Source organism: Sus scrofa, chromosome 7, assembly GCF_000003025.6.
Source record: "Sus scrofa isolate TJ Tabasco breed Duroc chromosome 7, Sscrofa11.1, whole genome shotgun sequence".
NCBI lineage: Eukaryota > Metazoa > Chordata > Mammalia > Artiodactyla > Suidae > Sus > Sus scrofa.
Window position 1 is genome coordinate 80,566,471 of NC_010449.5, and position 15,292 is coordinate 80,581,762.

Genomic DNA, 15,292 nt, shown 5'->3' on the forward strand with positions numbered 1-15,292 from the left:
TGGACTATTCTATAGTGGAATATTCTACAAGAGAAGCAGGAGTGTGTTGTGAATGCTTACCCCTGTATAACTCGAATGCTTCAAAATGCTTTGAAAAATTCCAGGGGCATGTTTGTTAAAATAGCTCAAGACAGTCATAGTAAAACATTTAAGATGAATGTGCTATGAAAAGCTCATTGACCACCTAATAATCACACACAGGTCTCAAGGGGTCTGAAAGGGACCTCATCCGCTTTATGTAGATCTGGCCATCGGATCTGCACTCTCTCACCTGTTGTGCATTCCTCTCCAAAGCTGTGTCATACTTTGGTTAGTTTTAAACTCTTGTGCATTTTTGCTCAGCTGTTTTCCCCAGTGAGAAGCACCCCAGGTTTCATCCTGTTTTCATTTGTCTAAATCCTACCTTATTTCCACTTTTTTGTGCTCAGTATGTGCTGCTTTTTATTACTGAGCAGCTGTGTTACTTTTTGGAGGGTAGGGACCAACTGTACCCTAGGTCCTCTGCATCCAGCAGTGTGGTTGGTGGAGATGAAGATGCCCTGCATCACAGATGAACATGTTACCGCTTGAAGGCCAAATCTGGCCCATTGCCTGCCATTTTTTTTTCTTTCATTTTTTAAAGTTTTGTTGAGGTACAGTTGATTTACAATGTTACCATTTCTGCTGTACAGCAGAGTCATTAAATTACACATATACACACATTCATTGTTTTTTAGATTCTTTTCCCATATAGATCATCACAGAATATTGGGTAGAGTTCGCTGTGCTATACAGCAGGTCCCCATGGACCAATAAAGTTTTGTGTGGTTTTTTTGGCCGCATCTACCACTCATGGAAGAAGGATTGAACCTACACCACGGCAGCCACTGGAGCCACTACAGTGACAATGCCAGATCCTTAACCTGCTGCTGCAGCAGGGGAACTTTGCATAAGTTTTATTGAAACACAGCCCTACACATTTATTTACTAACTGCCTACCAGCGCTTCTGCACTCTATCAGCGAAATTAGTTCTTGCGGCAGAGACTATGTAACCCATAAAGCCTAAAATATTTATTATTTGCCCTTTGCCAGAAGAGTTTGCTGATCTTCACTCTGCATTTGTAATATTGCAGGCTCTCACAATCTGGTAGTGAGGGAGTAAAATCATTTGGTATGCCCAGGTGAAGTAACTGTGATTACTCTTCATTAATGCATCTGCTTGACTGTGATTGTAAAGATACATATAATTATCATTAACATGGTGGGAGTTAAACATCTATTTCAGGGATAGAATAAATTCCCAAGTATTCATTCCTTTAATTGGTAACACAATGTTTGACTATATCTTCTATCACTAATTCTTTTTTTTCTGCTTAATAAGGATGTTTCACTGAAATGGAGCAAAAGCATGGCAATTACCAAACATATCTTCTTCTTCTTTTTTTTTTTAATATCTTCTTCTTTTAAGCTTATCCCTTTTACATGTAGTTTGCCTCAATCTTGTAAAAATTTTCTAATTATAGTATAAAATTTGTATCCTTAAAATATGTGCTCTTAGGTTAATGCAGAAAACATTTATTTTAAGCTGATACTTATTAAACATATATATGATACTGATTGGAATGCCTGTAAAGCCAATGCAGATTGAACATTCCATTCATTTCCTCATTTTTTTTCCTAAGGAAACTTTGAGCTTTGTACAGAGATTTGTGAATGTCCTCAGGATTGGTCACAGAACCAAAAAAGAGGAGGAACGTTTTAAGTATCTAAAGTAGAAAACATTTCATGAAATAAGCTGTTCAGAAGAGAAGGGTTCTGAGATAACACAGCAGATTCAGCTGTCAAATCAGAGTCATGAGAATCTGATCTTCTCTCCCATTAGGTTTTACTAATAATGTTTCAAGGATTAGGATGGTCCTGAGGCACCGCAGGGCATGCTGAGAACCAGGACTGCCCCTCACTCCCTAGGTCCTCTCTGATTGCATTATGGTCCTCTGGCCACATTTAAGGTACCACATCTCTAAGCAATGCCTCTGGTGTGTTAGTATATGTTTGCATTGGGAAGTATTTTCATTTTGTACTCTGATGGTGACATAACTTCTGTGACATATCCCCCATTCTATTCCATAAATCCAAAGGTTCCAGATTTGTCAACTGTAAGTGATCCTGGAAAGAATAGGTACATCCTGCTAAACTGACTCCTTGAATAAAAAAAATATGAGGCATATTTACAATGGAATACTACCTGGCCATAAAAAAAAAAAAATGAAGTAATGCCATTTGCAGCAACATGGATGAACCTAGAGATTATCATCCTAAGTGAAGTAAGTCAGAAAGAAGACAGATACCTTATGTTATCACTTATATGTGGAATCTAAAATATGACACAAATTGGCTTATCTATGAAAGGGAAGCAGACTCACAGACATAGAGAACAGTCTTGTGGTTGCTGAGGAGGAAGAGTGGGGATGGATTGGGAGTTCGGGATTAGCAGATGTAAACTATTACATACAGAATGGATAGACAATAAGGTCCTACTGTATAGCACAGGGAGCTATATTCAGTAATAAACCATAATGGAAAGGAATATGCAATTAATGTGTATGCATAACTAAATTACTGTGCTGTACAGCAGAAATTAACACAATATTGTCATTGACCTATATTGCAGTGAGATAAGATAAAATTATTCCATAGATAAGGACTCTCCTGCTATTAAACACAATTAGATTTTTTTTGTTGTTGTTGCGCTCTGACGCTAATTGTTTTTTTTTTTTTTTTTTTTTTTTTTTTTTAAAGGAATATAAAACTATTTATTGACCACTGTTCACCAATATTTACAATAAAGTAAACAATATACAATTGAGTAACATTCTGATTACTACAAAATTATTGTTTTTCCTGGCTTCTGCTGAACCAGTAACCCAAATACTGAGAAGACTGAGCCTACAGTTAAGAAATGGGTTGGGGTAAAGAAAAAACATGCAGGTGAAGTTTAGATTACAAAAGTTTACTCCATTTATTCCTGCAGGTCTTCAATTGCTAACTTAACTGATTAGATTTCCATGAACAAGTCTTAGAAATTCCATGTATCATGGCATTTCAGTCAATATAATACAGCACAGGGATTTTAACTTCTTGTAAAGTAATGGTTCACCAGAAGGAACCTTTAAATGTCCATTTAACTAAGTGTTGCTTGGCTTATTTAAAACACAGTAGGATTTTTCTAGTTTTTTCATTTGAGTGGGGAGGCTGTTGGTAGTGATAAAATTTTCCTTTTAGGGATTCTGATATAAAACTGCATTTATATGACTGTAGATATGGATACAGATTCTGATATGGCTGCTTTAAAGTGTCCAATTTAAATTGTTTAAAGTTGTCCAATTAATTACAAAATTAATTTGAAATGTTAAGACTTGAAAAATTTCAGTTTAAGTCGAAATGATTTCTTATATTGCTTAAAATTATGGAATCCCGGAAACATGGGATTATGCATGGTTGTGAAATGCTATTTTTGTTTTGGTAAATGTATTAAAAAATACCCCAAAACAAAAAAACCCCAAGCCACATATTTATGTATTTTATGTATACACACATGAAAAACCCAGAATGGTCCTTAAGCATTTATGAGTTAAATGCAAATTCTAAATTCTGATTGAGCAATGACTATAGATTTTCCCCAACATTTAGAAAAGCTGTTCTCTAATGCCGAGGAAATAATATACCATAGTATCAAATGTTCTTTTCTGCTAAAGGAAGCAACTACAGAAAGCTTTTATTTGTTCAAAGTAACCAGTGCTACAGATGCAAAAAACAAAAATCCCCAACAACTTGCCCAATACTACTTCAAAACGAACATATCAAACTTGATTTTCATTAGAATGTCATTATTTCTTCACACTAATAATCAAAAAAAACTGAGACCCAGATTTTATATATATGTATAAATATATATAAAAAGCAATGCAAACAATTATTGAGCTTCATCTTCTGGACAAGAATGCCAAGTTAGCCTCTCTTCATAAAAAGCAATTACAATTTGAGGACACTTCATATTTGCCTCTTTTGCCAGCACCAAGTCCGCCTCATCTGAATCTTTCCATTTCATGAGAAACATTAATTCTCCACTGCTGTCTGTGGCACCAATTATTCGTTCTGGATCAAGACCTCTGGCAAAACCTCTTGGTTTATCAGCAGCATCTCTTTTCTTCTTTGATTTGCTATCATCAGATTCACTGTCAGATAATGACTTTCTTTTTGCTCCATCTTTTTCTTTACCAGCTTTTTGAGAATTAAGAAATGCTTCAATTAACTCTGGACAATCCAAATTTTCTTCAGGTTCCCAAGTATTGTCTGCATCTGTAAACCCCTTCCACTTTAGGAAATATTCCACTTTCCCATTCACTACACGTCGGTCCAGTACTTTTTCTACAACAAATTCTTCAGGCTCTGCCTCTTCAACTTTTTTACTTTTTCCATTTTGTTTCTTTCCCATTTTTTGCAATGTAGTTTTATTGGAGGCCATTTTTTATTGCAGACTTGAAGAGCTATTATTCACCGCCTCAGAGCTGCTCCGGGTCCCAGATCTGCGGCGTCCTCGGCCCTGCGCGCCTCTAGCTCCAGCCACATCCGAGCGCTAATTGTTTACAAAAAGACCTGACCAGGTTCACTGCCCTCCTCCTGCCCTAGAGCATTTCCACATTCCATTCCTTCCCAGCTCACAAAGGAGCACGTGAATTCTAGGCTTGCTGGTAGCTGTTTCTTCCCAGTCTTTCTCCCTGGCCTTGCCCTCCTCCCTCCTTGCTGCCCCTGCGCCCATACACATATTTGTGCTGTGGAAGATGATAGAAGACCTGAAAGAGGAGGCAGGATGGTACAGCCATGTTAGCATGTGCCCTGAGTTTTTCTTTTGTTCTCTTTCCTTAGCAGTTATGGAGATTTGTGGACATGCTTAAATTTTGTGCCTATATTTTCAGAATAGGGGGAGATGTGTCCAGATGAACCTGGCTCTCCGTCCTCACAAGGGCATTGCTTTCTCACCATTCCAGCTGCCACTTACATATCATCTTCCACCATTTCAAGGCAATGCACAGTCTGGTCCCAGCTTACCTTTCCAACTCTCTTGGTTTCCATTTTCCTAAAGAACCCTCCTTGCCAACAGGAGAGAACCACCCCTGCTCCAGCATGGCTTCCTCATGCCTGTGACTTTAGGCGAAGTTCCTCCTGCCATGAACGTCCCCTCTTACTCACTCTTCTCACTCCAGTCTCTCTGAGTCATTCCACTCCACACTCTATTGCAAAAGAAATCTCATCTGTTCTGCCAAACGGTTTCTGACTATCCGTTTACAGCAGGCTCTTTTCTGAAATGTGAACAGTCCCTGTTTGTGTCTATCACTGGAACTTGGCTGTTTTTCCTCCTAACTAGTTTGTGAGCTCCTGAAGGATAGGCACTGTTTTGTGGACATCAGGTGTATGGGTACAGACCTACAGAGGTTAGTCTGTATTTATTAGGAGTTGGTTCATGTGTTGAGAGTGCTTTAATAATAATAGTAATAAAATATGGGTGGGGCACTATTTTTCAAGTTGGTAAGATGTTTTTCTGAGTTTTTGTGTTTTTAAGAGTCAGACTTATCATAGAGAACAGGCTTGTGGTTGCTGTGGGGGAGGGATGGACTGGGAGTTTGGGATTAGCAGATGCAGGCTGTTACATATGGAAGGGATAAACGACAAGGTCCTAATATATAGCACAGGGAACTGTATTCAATATCGTGAGATAAATCATAATGGGAAGGAATATAAAAATGTATATAGATGATAGCTGAATAACTTTGCTTATAGCAGAAATGAACACAGCATTGTAAATCAACTGTACTTCAATAGAAAACTAATTTTGTAGAAGAAAATCATACCTGTCAATCCTGCATGAAGCCAGCACTACAGAGGCAGAAGGGTGGGTAAGAGCAGAGGACTTTGTAGCCCGTACAAAGGGCCACCAGGATTGCACTTGAACAAGTCCTATAACCTTCTATTCTTGAGTTTCCTCATTTATTACTGTAAAATGGGGCGGTAATAGTACTTCCTGCATATGAAGAGTATAGAACCTGTAGTAGAGCTGCTGCTGTTGCTACTGCTATTTTTTGTTATTTTTTGGTATTTTTGTTGGGATATGAGAAGAGCCAATCGTTTTTCTTTAAAGGTCCTAAAATAAGTCAGTCATTCACTGGTGGTTAAGAGGTTACTCCGGCAAGCTGGTTATGCCTGCAAGAGACTTTGACCATATGTGAAGATGAATTCCCATGCCAGAGGAATTCATGCTAGCTAAATATGAGAAACATTCCCAGGGCACGCTGTTTTCCAAAGCCAGTTCTGCTGTACTGGAGATCCTGTCCAACAGGACCAGTTTTCTCTTCATTAAGCTGTGAGAGTCCCAGAGGCTTAAGGAAGTGGCAACAAGGAGGGTACTGATGCTAGCCTCTTTCTTGAAACAATAACTAGCAAACTTCAAAAGAAGTATATGTACAAAGTAGATGTTCTGGGCTTTTTAAAAAAAAATTTGAAAGAAGATTTGGTATACAGCGTAATAAATAGGACAAGGAAATAGACGTGTGGAAGTGGAATCCAGGTTCACTAAGGTAAGGAGGGTTGGTGAGGAGTGGGGGCTGTCTCAGAGTTTAGAAAAGGTAGTTATCATTCTGTAACCTTTTAGGTGTTCAAAAATACAACTCAGTAAGTGTAGAACATGGTAAAGAGGGTGAGAGAAGAAGATAGGGACCATTGGATCAGTGAGATTGTTCTAGTTAGTCTTTTAAGAGCCAGATTTAAAAACTATGGCTGTTAATAGCCATCTCTATTCCTAACTAGTGAGACTGAATGTTATTTTGATACACTTATCCATAGAGTACAGATCGAAATGGTTAAATGTAAATGCCGTTTCCTATCAAATCAGTGAATATAAAGGAGATGATGATGTTCCCTGTTGTTGAAAGTGTAGTGTGAGAGGCGCTCTGATGACATAGTTATTGGCAATGTAATTGATAGAACCTTTAAAGTACTATGTTACTAGGTATAAAGAATGTTCTCCCTTTAAAATAATTTTTACAATTCTGATTCTTATCATTAAGAAATAGAGGATCAGGAAGTTCCCATTGTAGCACAGTGGAAACAAAGCTGACCAGTATCCATGAGGATGTGGGTTCGATCCCTGGCCTTGCTCAGCAGGTTGGGGATCTGGCATTGCTGTGAGCTATGGTGTAGGTCGCAGATGCAGCTTGGATCCTGCAGTTCTGTGGCTGTGGCATAGGCTGGCAGCTGTAGCTCTGAATGGAATCCTAGCCTAGGAACTTCCATATGCCACGGGTGCGACCTTAAAAAGCTCAAAAAAAAAAAAAAGGATCAGATAAAGATTTATGCCCAAAAATGTTAATCAAATCATCATTTGTAATGAAACATGGGAAGCCATCTAAATTTCCACCACTATTGGAGTGGTTAAATTATGTGACAACTATCACATTTTGCCCCAGTATTTTAGTGGGTTTTTAAAAATTGAAGTATCATTGATTTACAATGTAGTGTTAATTTCTGCTGTACAGCAAAGTGATTCAGTTACACATGTGTATATACACATACATATATATGTGAGTATACATATAAGTGTATATATTTATATACACATGCTTTAAAAATAGTCTTTTCCATTATGGTTTTTCATAGGATATTGAATATAGTTCTCTGTGTTATTAGTTCTCCATGCCACACAGTAGGACCTTGTTTATCCCCTTTGTATATAGTAGCTTCCATCTGCTAATCCCAAACTCCCACTCCATCCTTCCCCCACCCACCTCCCCCTTGGCAACCACAAATCTGCTCTCCTTGTCCATGAATCTGTTGCTATTTTGTAGATAATTTTAGGAATGAGAATCTTAGTGTAGAGAGTGTCACTTTTTTAAAAACTAAAATCCAGTGGGAGGAATGCAGTGGTTGAAGCTAGACTTTGTAGAAAAGCATTAAATATTATCCAGAGCAGACAAAAATCCAGCTATTGAAAACTGAAGAAATGGGAAAGTATACTTAGAAAATTAATCATCAGACACTTATGGGGGTGTCTTTTGTGTACTTGCCACTGTGCTAGAGATCCAAAGATGAATCAGAAGTGGTCCTTGCCCTCAAGCTTACAGTCTGGTGGTAGGATAGACAAACATACAGTGAGTCATTAGGAAACCGTGTGGTACATCCAGTAGCAGAGGAATGTCAGGCTGTTAGAGTGAGCAGAAAAGGGCTGCTAATTCAGGCTGCATGGGTTAAAAGGAACCCTTTGTGGAAGGGGATGAAGAAGGTTGCTTTTAAAATGTATAGTGAGTGAGCTAGATGATGAAGAAAAGGGGGGCCGTCATTCCAGAGGAGGAAGGAAGGACAAAAGCCAGGGCCTGGAGGCGAGATGCATCACAGTGCGTTTGGGGAGTCACTGGAGCGTAAGGAGGCAGGCGGGTTAGTGCTTCGGGTGTCAGGCTGCTGAGGTTGCAGGGAGCAGATAACGGTGCCCTCTTCAGAATCCTAAAGATCTTTGACTTGGTCTTCCACGTAGTGGTTATTCAGGGGTTTTAAGCAAAGCATGACAATGAGATTTGCAAATTAGGAAGACTCTATATGGTGTGTGGTTTAGAGGTACAAGACTAAAGGCAGGAAGAACGTTAATGGTCTTTACTGAAGTGAACCTAGAACACGAAGGGAACAGGACAAGGAGAAGGACAAAAACCTATGGTAGGATCAATGAAACAGAAAAGAAAAATCCATTGTGTGTGTTGTAATACCAGTTTGTTAAAATGTTTCTCTACATCTGTATGTATCCAGAAACAAGACACGTAGAATAATAACAACTGTAAGGACCTTATTTGGACTATAATATAATTATGTTCATAGTGATTCTTTTTAAGTAGTAGGCCTTCAGGAACCAATACCTTCTTTTTTTCTTTTTCAAGTATTTTGCTTTGAACACGGATTCCTTCTATAATCATAAAAGCGATGTGTCCTTTTCCAAGTAGTAGGAGAAAGATTAAAGAGAGTACTGGGATTAAGATATTGGTCAGATTTAAGGATGGGACTGCTATGAAAAGGAACCCCATAAAGTGTTGACAAAAAAAATATTAGGACCAAGTGAAGTCGCAAAGAATCACATAGTGTGTGACTGCAGTTAGAAGAGTAATCAAGCTCAGAGCAGTAACTAGAAGCGGTTTGGGGTGGAATCAGAGCTGCAGCTGCTGGCCTACATCACAGCCATAGCAGTGCCAGATCAAGCTGCATCTGTGACGATACCACGGCTCATGGCAACACCAGATCCTTATCCCAGAGCAAGGCCAGGGATCAAACCTGAATCATCCTCATGGATACTAGTCAGGTTCGTTACTGCTGAGCAATGATAGGAACTCCACACACCTACTTTTTTGAGAAATTCCAGTTTTGTCTTGCTAAGGTTAGAATTACCTTACTGTATTTGCCTTTGCTGTATAATGTTAACCATTACCCAGTGTTTTTGAATGTTATTGAAGGCTGGCCTAGGGTCTAGAATATTTCTCCTTTTTTCCCTAAGAAAATTTCTACTAAAATTTTCTTTTTAAAAGATGCGTCTTTTTCTTAAAAAACTCAAAGAAGTTCCTGCCATGGCTGAATGGAATTGATGGGTGGGGGTGTCTCTGCAGTGCCAGGATACAGGTTCAATCCCTGGCCTGGCACACTCGCTTAAGGATCCAGTGTTGCCGCAGCTGTGAAGTAGGTTGCAACTGTGGCTTGGATTGGATTCCAGGCTTGGGAACTCCATATGCTGCAGGGAATAAAAAAAACCCCAAACCCCCAAAACAAAATAAAGCAACAACCAAAAAAAAAAACTCCACAAACAAAAGCAGAGGTATATGCTTGTTCTTGTTTTTTATGAGAAGTCAACAGTATTAACCTCCATTAGAAAGGTGGATTAATTTTCTCCACATTGAGGGAATTGTTTAGTCATTTGAGACCATATAATTTGTAAGAAAAAGTTTAATTATAAAAAAGCGTGCTCTAATTTAAAAGCCTGGAAGACATAGCATGCTTCATCAAATTTCATAAAACGCTGTTTTTCTTTGACACAATTGTAGTAATGTTCAGCTTGTGTTGTCTAAATTATTTAATAAACAAGATTTAGAAGAAGATTGCTAGATTTATAACATCTGTTTGATTTTGAAAGTCCCTAGTAGGAGCTAAATGAGCTTAAATTTTTATGGTCATTTAAAAGTATCTTCAAGGAGTTCCCGTCGTGGCACAGTGGTTAACGAATCCGACTGGGAACCATGAGGTTGCGGGTTTGGTCCCTGCCCTTGCTCAGTGGGTTAACGATTTGGCGTTGCCGTGAGCTGTGGTGTAGGTTGCCGACGCGGCTCGGATCCCGCGTTGCTGTGGCTCTGGCGTAGGCCGGTGGCTACAGCTCCGATTGGACCCCTAGCCTGGGAACCTCCATATGCCGCGGGAGCGGCCCAAGAAATAGCAACAACAACAACAACAAAAGACCAAAAAAAAAAAAAAAAAAAAAAAAAAGTACCTTCAAGAAGTGTTTAGAATTTGGTTAATTTTTTCCAGGCCTATCAATTGATTCTGCTTTGCTTTTCTTAGATACATATAAGAATCTGCTTTATATAAAAAAAATAAAGTGGAGTATCTTATTTCTGTTTTTGTCACATAATTTTATTAAAATAAAACAGGTACAGAAAACTGCACAAAATAAATGTGTTTCTTAATCACAGGGCAGATACCCTTGTGATCACCACCTGACTCAAGAGAAAAAAAAAAAAAAATCACACCCCAGAGGTCCGCTTATGTCCCATCCTAGTCCCAGCCCAGGCCTTGCCTCTATTAGTAACCACCATCCTGGTTTGTAGTAATTACTTCCTGTGTTTTAAAAAAGTTTTATTATCCAGTGTAGTTCTAGACACTATAGTTTAGCTCATTAAAAAAATTGATTTTCTTTTTAAAATCTCTTAAAAAACAGTGCTGTATGGCAGCACTGTGCAATAATGGGAGCCACATACATGATTTAAAATTTTTTAGTAGCCACATTATAAAAAGCAGGAAAAAATGCAATTAATGTTAATAATATACTTTAGATATATCCAGAATATTATTTCAATGTTTAATCAGTGTAAAAATTATTGGTATATATATGGGAGAGTACTAAATATTTGAAATCTGGTGTGTGTTTTATAGTTGTAGCACATCTCAGTTTATTCTAGAGGTGGCCATTTGAAAGCCCCTTTTAGCTGGCTGCTGTATGCTTGTGACATACCCCATCATTTTTGGGGTGTACTTTGTTAACTTTCTATTTTTCGCAATATTCCAGACTTGTCTTGTACCCGTCCTGTTTCAGTAACCCTGGAATTGGCCATTTATCTTGGGAGTCCTGGTTCCTTTTAGTGCTGATGGATCTAAAGACGGAGATGTGGTGCTGAGTGTGTGCATTGCTCCTAGGGGGCCTTTGTTAGATGGTCAGAGGTAGGGAATACATGCATGTATATGTGTGCATGTGTGCATATACATATGTAGGTAAATACAGATGTACATACATGTGCTTGTATGTAACTCTACATACACTTTTTATTTTTACTTTTTGTAATCATGAATTCACATCATACTTCCAATTCTAGTCTATCCGCTTCATTTTGTGTGGTCCTTCATTCACAGTGAAAACTCTGACACTCGGCAATATCAACCTGTTCACTTATTTTTCAATCCTGTAATTCATCATCTAGTATAGTTTCCAAATTGTGTCTGTCACTTCCCACTACAAAAAACAAACAAACAAAAAACCAAAAAAAACAAAGCCACTGGAAAGACTTAGGGAATTTATGGGCTCTTTTCTCCCTGCCATTCAGAGTATACAGCCAATCAAATACAGTCTTTGTAAATTGCTTGAATTACTTCTTTTTCCTTCCCTTTCCCCTTCAGTGTGGTTATGGTATTCATTTGAAATACAAGGAATATTTTTTTTCCCCTGTTTCAGGTGCTTCTCCCCCTATCTATTCTTACTGATTTAATTATATATGTGACGTCGCTAAGTTTCCAAAGGTTAAAACTACCTAAGATGCATCTAGGGAAGTGTTCCTCCCTCCTACTTCTGTTTCACCCTGTGTCCTCCACCCCTTGTGGGTAACTTCCATCACTGCTTTCATAGCTTATCTGTCTTATGTTTCATTTTATAAGGATAGGCAAATAAATACATGCTTTCTTCTTTTCCCCTTCCTTCTCAGGTACTGTTCTAAGGGACAGAAAGTAGACCCATGGTGGCCTAGGGCTGGAGATACTGGAGGCAAATGAGGAGTGACAGCTAATGGGCACAGGGTTTCTTTGTGGTTTGACGAAAATATTCTAAAATTGCAGTGATGGCTACACAACACTAAAGATACAGAAACCATTGACTTGTGCCCTTTAAATGGGTGTGTTGTTTGGCATATAAATTTTCTCTCAATAAATATTTTTCTTTTTAAGGGAGAAACTCTCTTTGCACTTAGCTTATTTTACATGCAACTGTGTCTCCTGGAAATTACTTGACATGCATAGAGATTGTGCTTTTTACAAATCACAGCTAGAAAGCCTTTCCCTATCCTCATGTTAAAGAGGAATTCACCTCTCATTTCTTTTAGGACTTGGTGAGTTTTATGCATTGGGAGTTTATTCTTCAGTGTGGTTTGAAGAATGGATCTAATATTGTCTTTTTTCCAATAGCTATCCAGTCATACTATCTCTTTTTATTAAAAAGGCTGTCTCTGCCTCAGTGGTTTGTGAGAGATCTCCATCATATGGTAGAGACGGGTCTATTTCTGGACTTTTTGATTCCACTGGCATCTTTGTGTATATGTGTGCTACGTACTGTCTTAATGAAAGAGGCTTTTTAATGGGTTTTAATATTTCTCATGCTCTTCCTTTTCAGTGTGTTCCTAGCTATTCTTGTATGTTTATTTTCACATTTGAACTTTATAAAAAAACAACTATTAAACTACCATAAAAGAGCTCCTTGCAATCCTGGGGATTTCATTAAATTTATCCATTACCTTAAGGAGAACTCACATCTCACTCTTAGCACTCCTTCAGATATAGATGTAATTCCATTCACCTTCTCTTTCCTCACTCTTTGTGCTGTTGTTTACTTTTCCATACGGGTAATGAGCCCTGCCTTCCAATGTTGTTGTTTTTGCTTTAAACATCAGTTGTCTCTTTCAGGAAATTGAGAAGAAAAAAAAAAGGTCTTTTATATCTCTGCACGTATTGACCACATCCAGTACTGTTGAGTGATTTCTGTAGGTCCCAGTTTCCACCTGGTACCCTTTGACGACCTTGAGATGTCCTTAGGAAGGGCACGGGACAGCTCTTAATTTGTTCGAATCTCACCTCCTTGTGTGTTCTCGAAGTGGTGGGAGAGGACATTTCTTGCCTTGTTTCTGATTTTATGGGAAGAGCATTCAAGATGCTAAGACTAATGGTATTTTGGTCATTTTGTTATGACTCAGTGGGCTGACTATACATTTCCTGTAAAACTGAAAATGACTTGGCAATTTGTATGTGAGAGACTTGCTGTTTTAGGTCTCATCCCAGGCTCATTGCATTTGTCGCTTACATACTGCTAGTCACCCCACTGTAAGGCTTAGGAAATGCCGCAAGGCAATTTTAATATTAGACTAAGCAAACCGTAATTAGGAATGTAAATCTGCTCAAAGCCCCTTTTGTTCTGTAATATGCTGTACAGTCCCAAATTAATGATGTTTTGGTCGTCTTTATTACCTTCTTCATTAATTGAACAGTGGTAGTGTTGACTGTTTGGGAACCAGTATTGTTCCGCACCTGTATGTGTATTTCTATTCTGTTTAAAACCAATCAGTTTAAAAGATGAACTGTTTGGTTTCGGCCTTTGTTTAAAAGTAGGTGTGGCTGCTAGGTTTAAGTTTAAGTCTCTTTATCATATAAAGGATAAAATGAATAATATAATCTCTAAACAATATATGCAGGCTATAAATGAATGTTGTATTAATTTTTACTAATGAATTTTGGAAAGTTCTTCCCAAATAGGGATTCTAGTCACTGAGCTTCAGGGACTCCGTTTTTCCCTTTGCCATCAGCAAGCACATCAGTACACCATCATTGTACACGGAGTGGGGAGGAGTGGGGAGTGTCGTGAGTGTCGTTATGTCACCAGTGTGGAGGTGATTAGGTCAATTAGCAAGGAAAGACGAGCTTTTCCCCTAAAAGAGAACATGAGAGAAATAAGATTGGGATTGGCATTTCAAGTGGGCTGAACTTCAACCAAGTTGCCCTCTTTGAGAGGACTTAGGTTAAGTGTTGATGGAAGTCTGTACTTGGGCAAGTTTTATATGGTAGTTTTGCCCTTTCACTAAGAACTCTTCCTAGATATATATTTTTTTTTTGTGTGTGAGAGTATAATTTTTTATTTATTTTAATTTAATTTTTTTACAGAATAAATATATATATATTTAAACACAATTACATTCAACACAGATATTATATCATGGATCTTAAGAAACAGATTAAGTGACTCCCTCTGGAGAAGTAGAATGGAAAATATGCTGAGACAAATAGGAAATTTATTCTATACTTTAATCCCATTGTGTATGGCTTTCATTTTTACTACTTAGTATTATCTATTACATTTCAATTTTGCTTTAAAAATTAGCATTATATTAAAATTGTGTATATTATGCAATTAAAATTTATAAAGAAAGCCTTATATACCATTAAATATTTTATAAAGCATAATAAAAAGAATAACAAAAATAATACACCCTCTGAAAATAAGTAAAATATAAAATGCATGAATTGGTTAAAAAAACAGTGTAATTATATAAATATGTCCTCACAATTTGTTACATCTTATTGAGTCTTCAATATAGGCATTACACCATTCTAGGTGATGTGATAAACAAGACTTTATAGACCTTACATTGTACCATGGAAAGAATGGTTATTAATAATACAATTGTAGAACTATGTAATTTAATTGGACAGTTGCATTATTTAATTATAATTATCATAAATTCTTTGATGGAGAGGAAATCAGAATCAGATTGAAGAAGACTTCAACATTCCAAGAATGGTGTCAAATGACCCCTTTCATGGTGGATTATGGACTTATTTACTATGAGATATATTTCTTCTCCAGAGATTCCTTGTTTGTGTATCAATTGTAGATTTTTGGTTTGCAGTTATTCTGAAGTTTTGATATGAGTTTATATGTATATGAGATTGTTTTAAGTTGTTGTTCTCTTAATTGCAAGTACATCTCCA

General features: G+C 37.7%; 2 protein-coding genes across 2 annotated transcripts in view; one reads left to right on the forward strand and one right to left on the reverse strand.

Moving 5' to 3' along the window:
- The window catches only part of AVEN (apoptosis and caspase activation inhibitor), a 192,784-nt gene that overhangs the window by 119,134 nt on the left and 58,358 nt on the right, over nt 1-15,292 (forward strand).
- On the reverse strand, nt 2,746-4,619 carry LOC110261685 (chromobox protein homolog 3). The gene has a single exon (XM_021099910.1). The coding sequence runs from the start codon at nt 4,503-4,505 to the stop codon at nt 3,954-3,956; it is 552 nt and encodes a 183-aa protein (XP_020955569.1). The 5' UTR covers nt 4,506-4,619; the 3' UTR covers nt 2,746-3,953.

Excerpts from the sequence above, each read along its gene's own strand:
- LOC110261685 (XM_021099910.1), bottom strand. The coding sequence starts at position 4,505 with ATGGCCTCCAATAAAACTACATTGCAAAAAATGGGAAAGAAACAAAAT.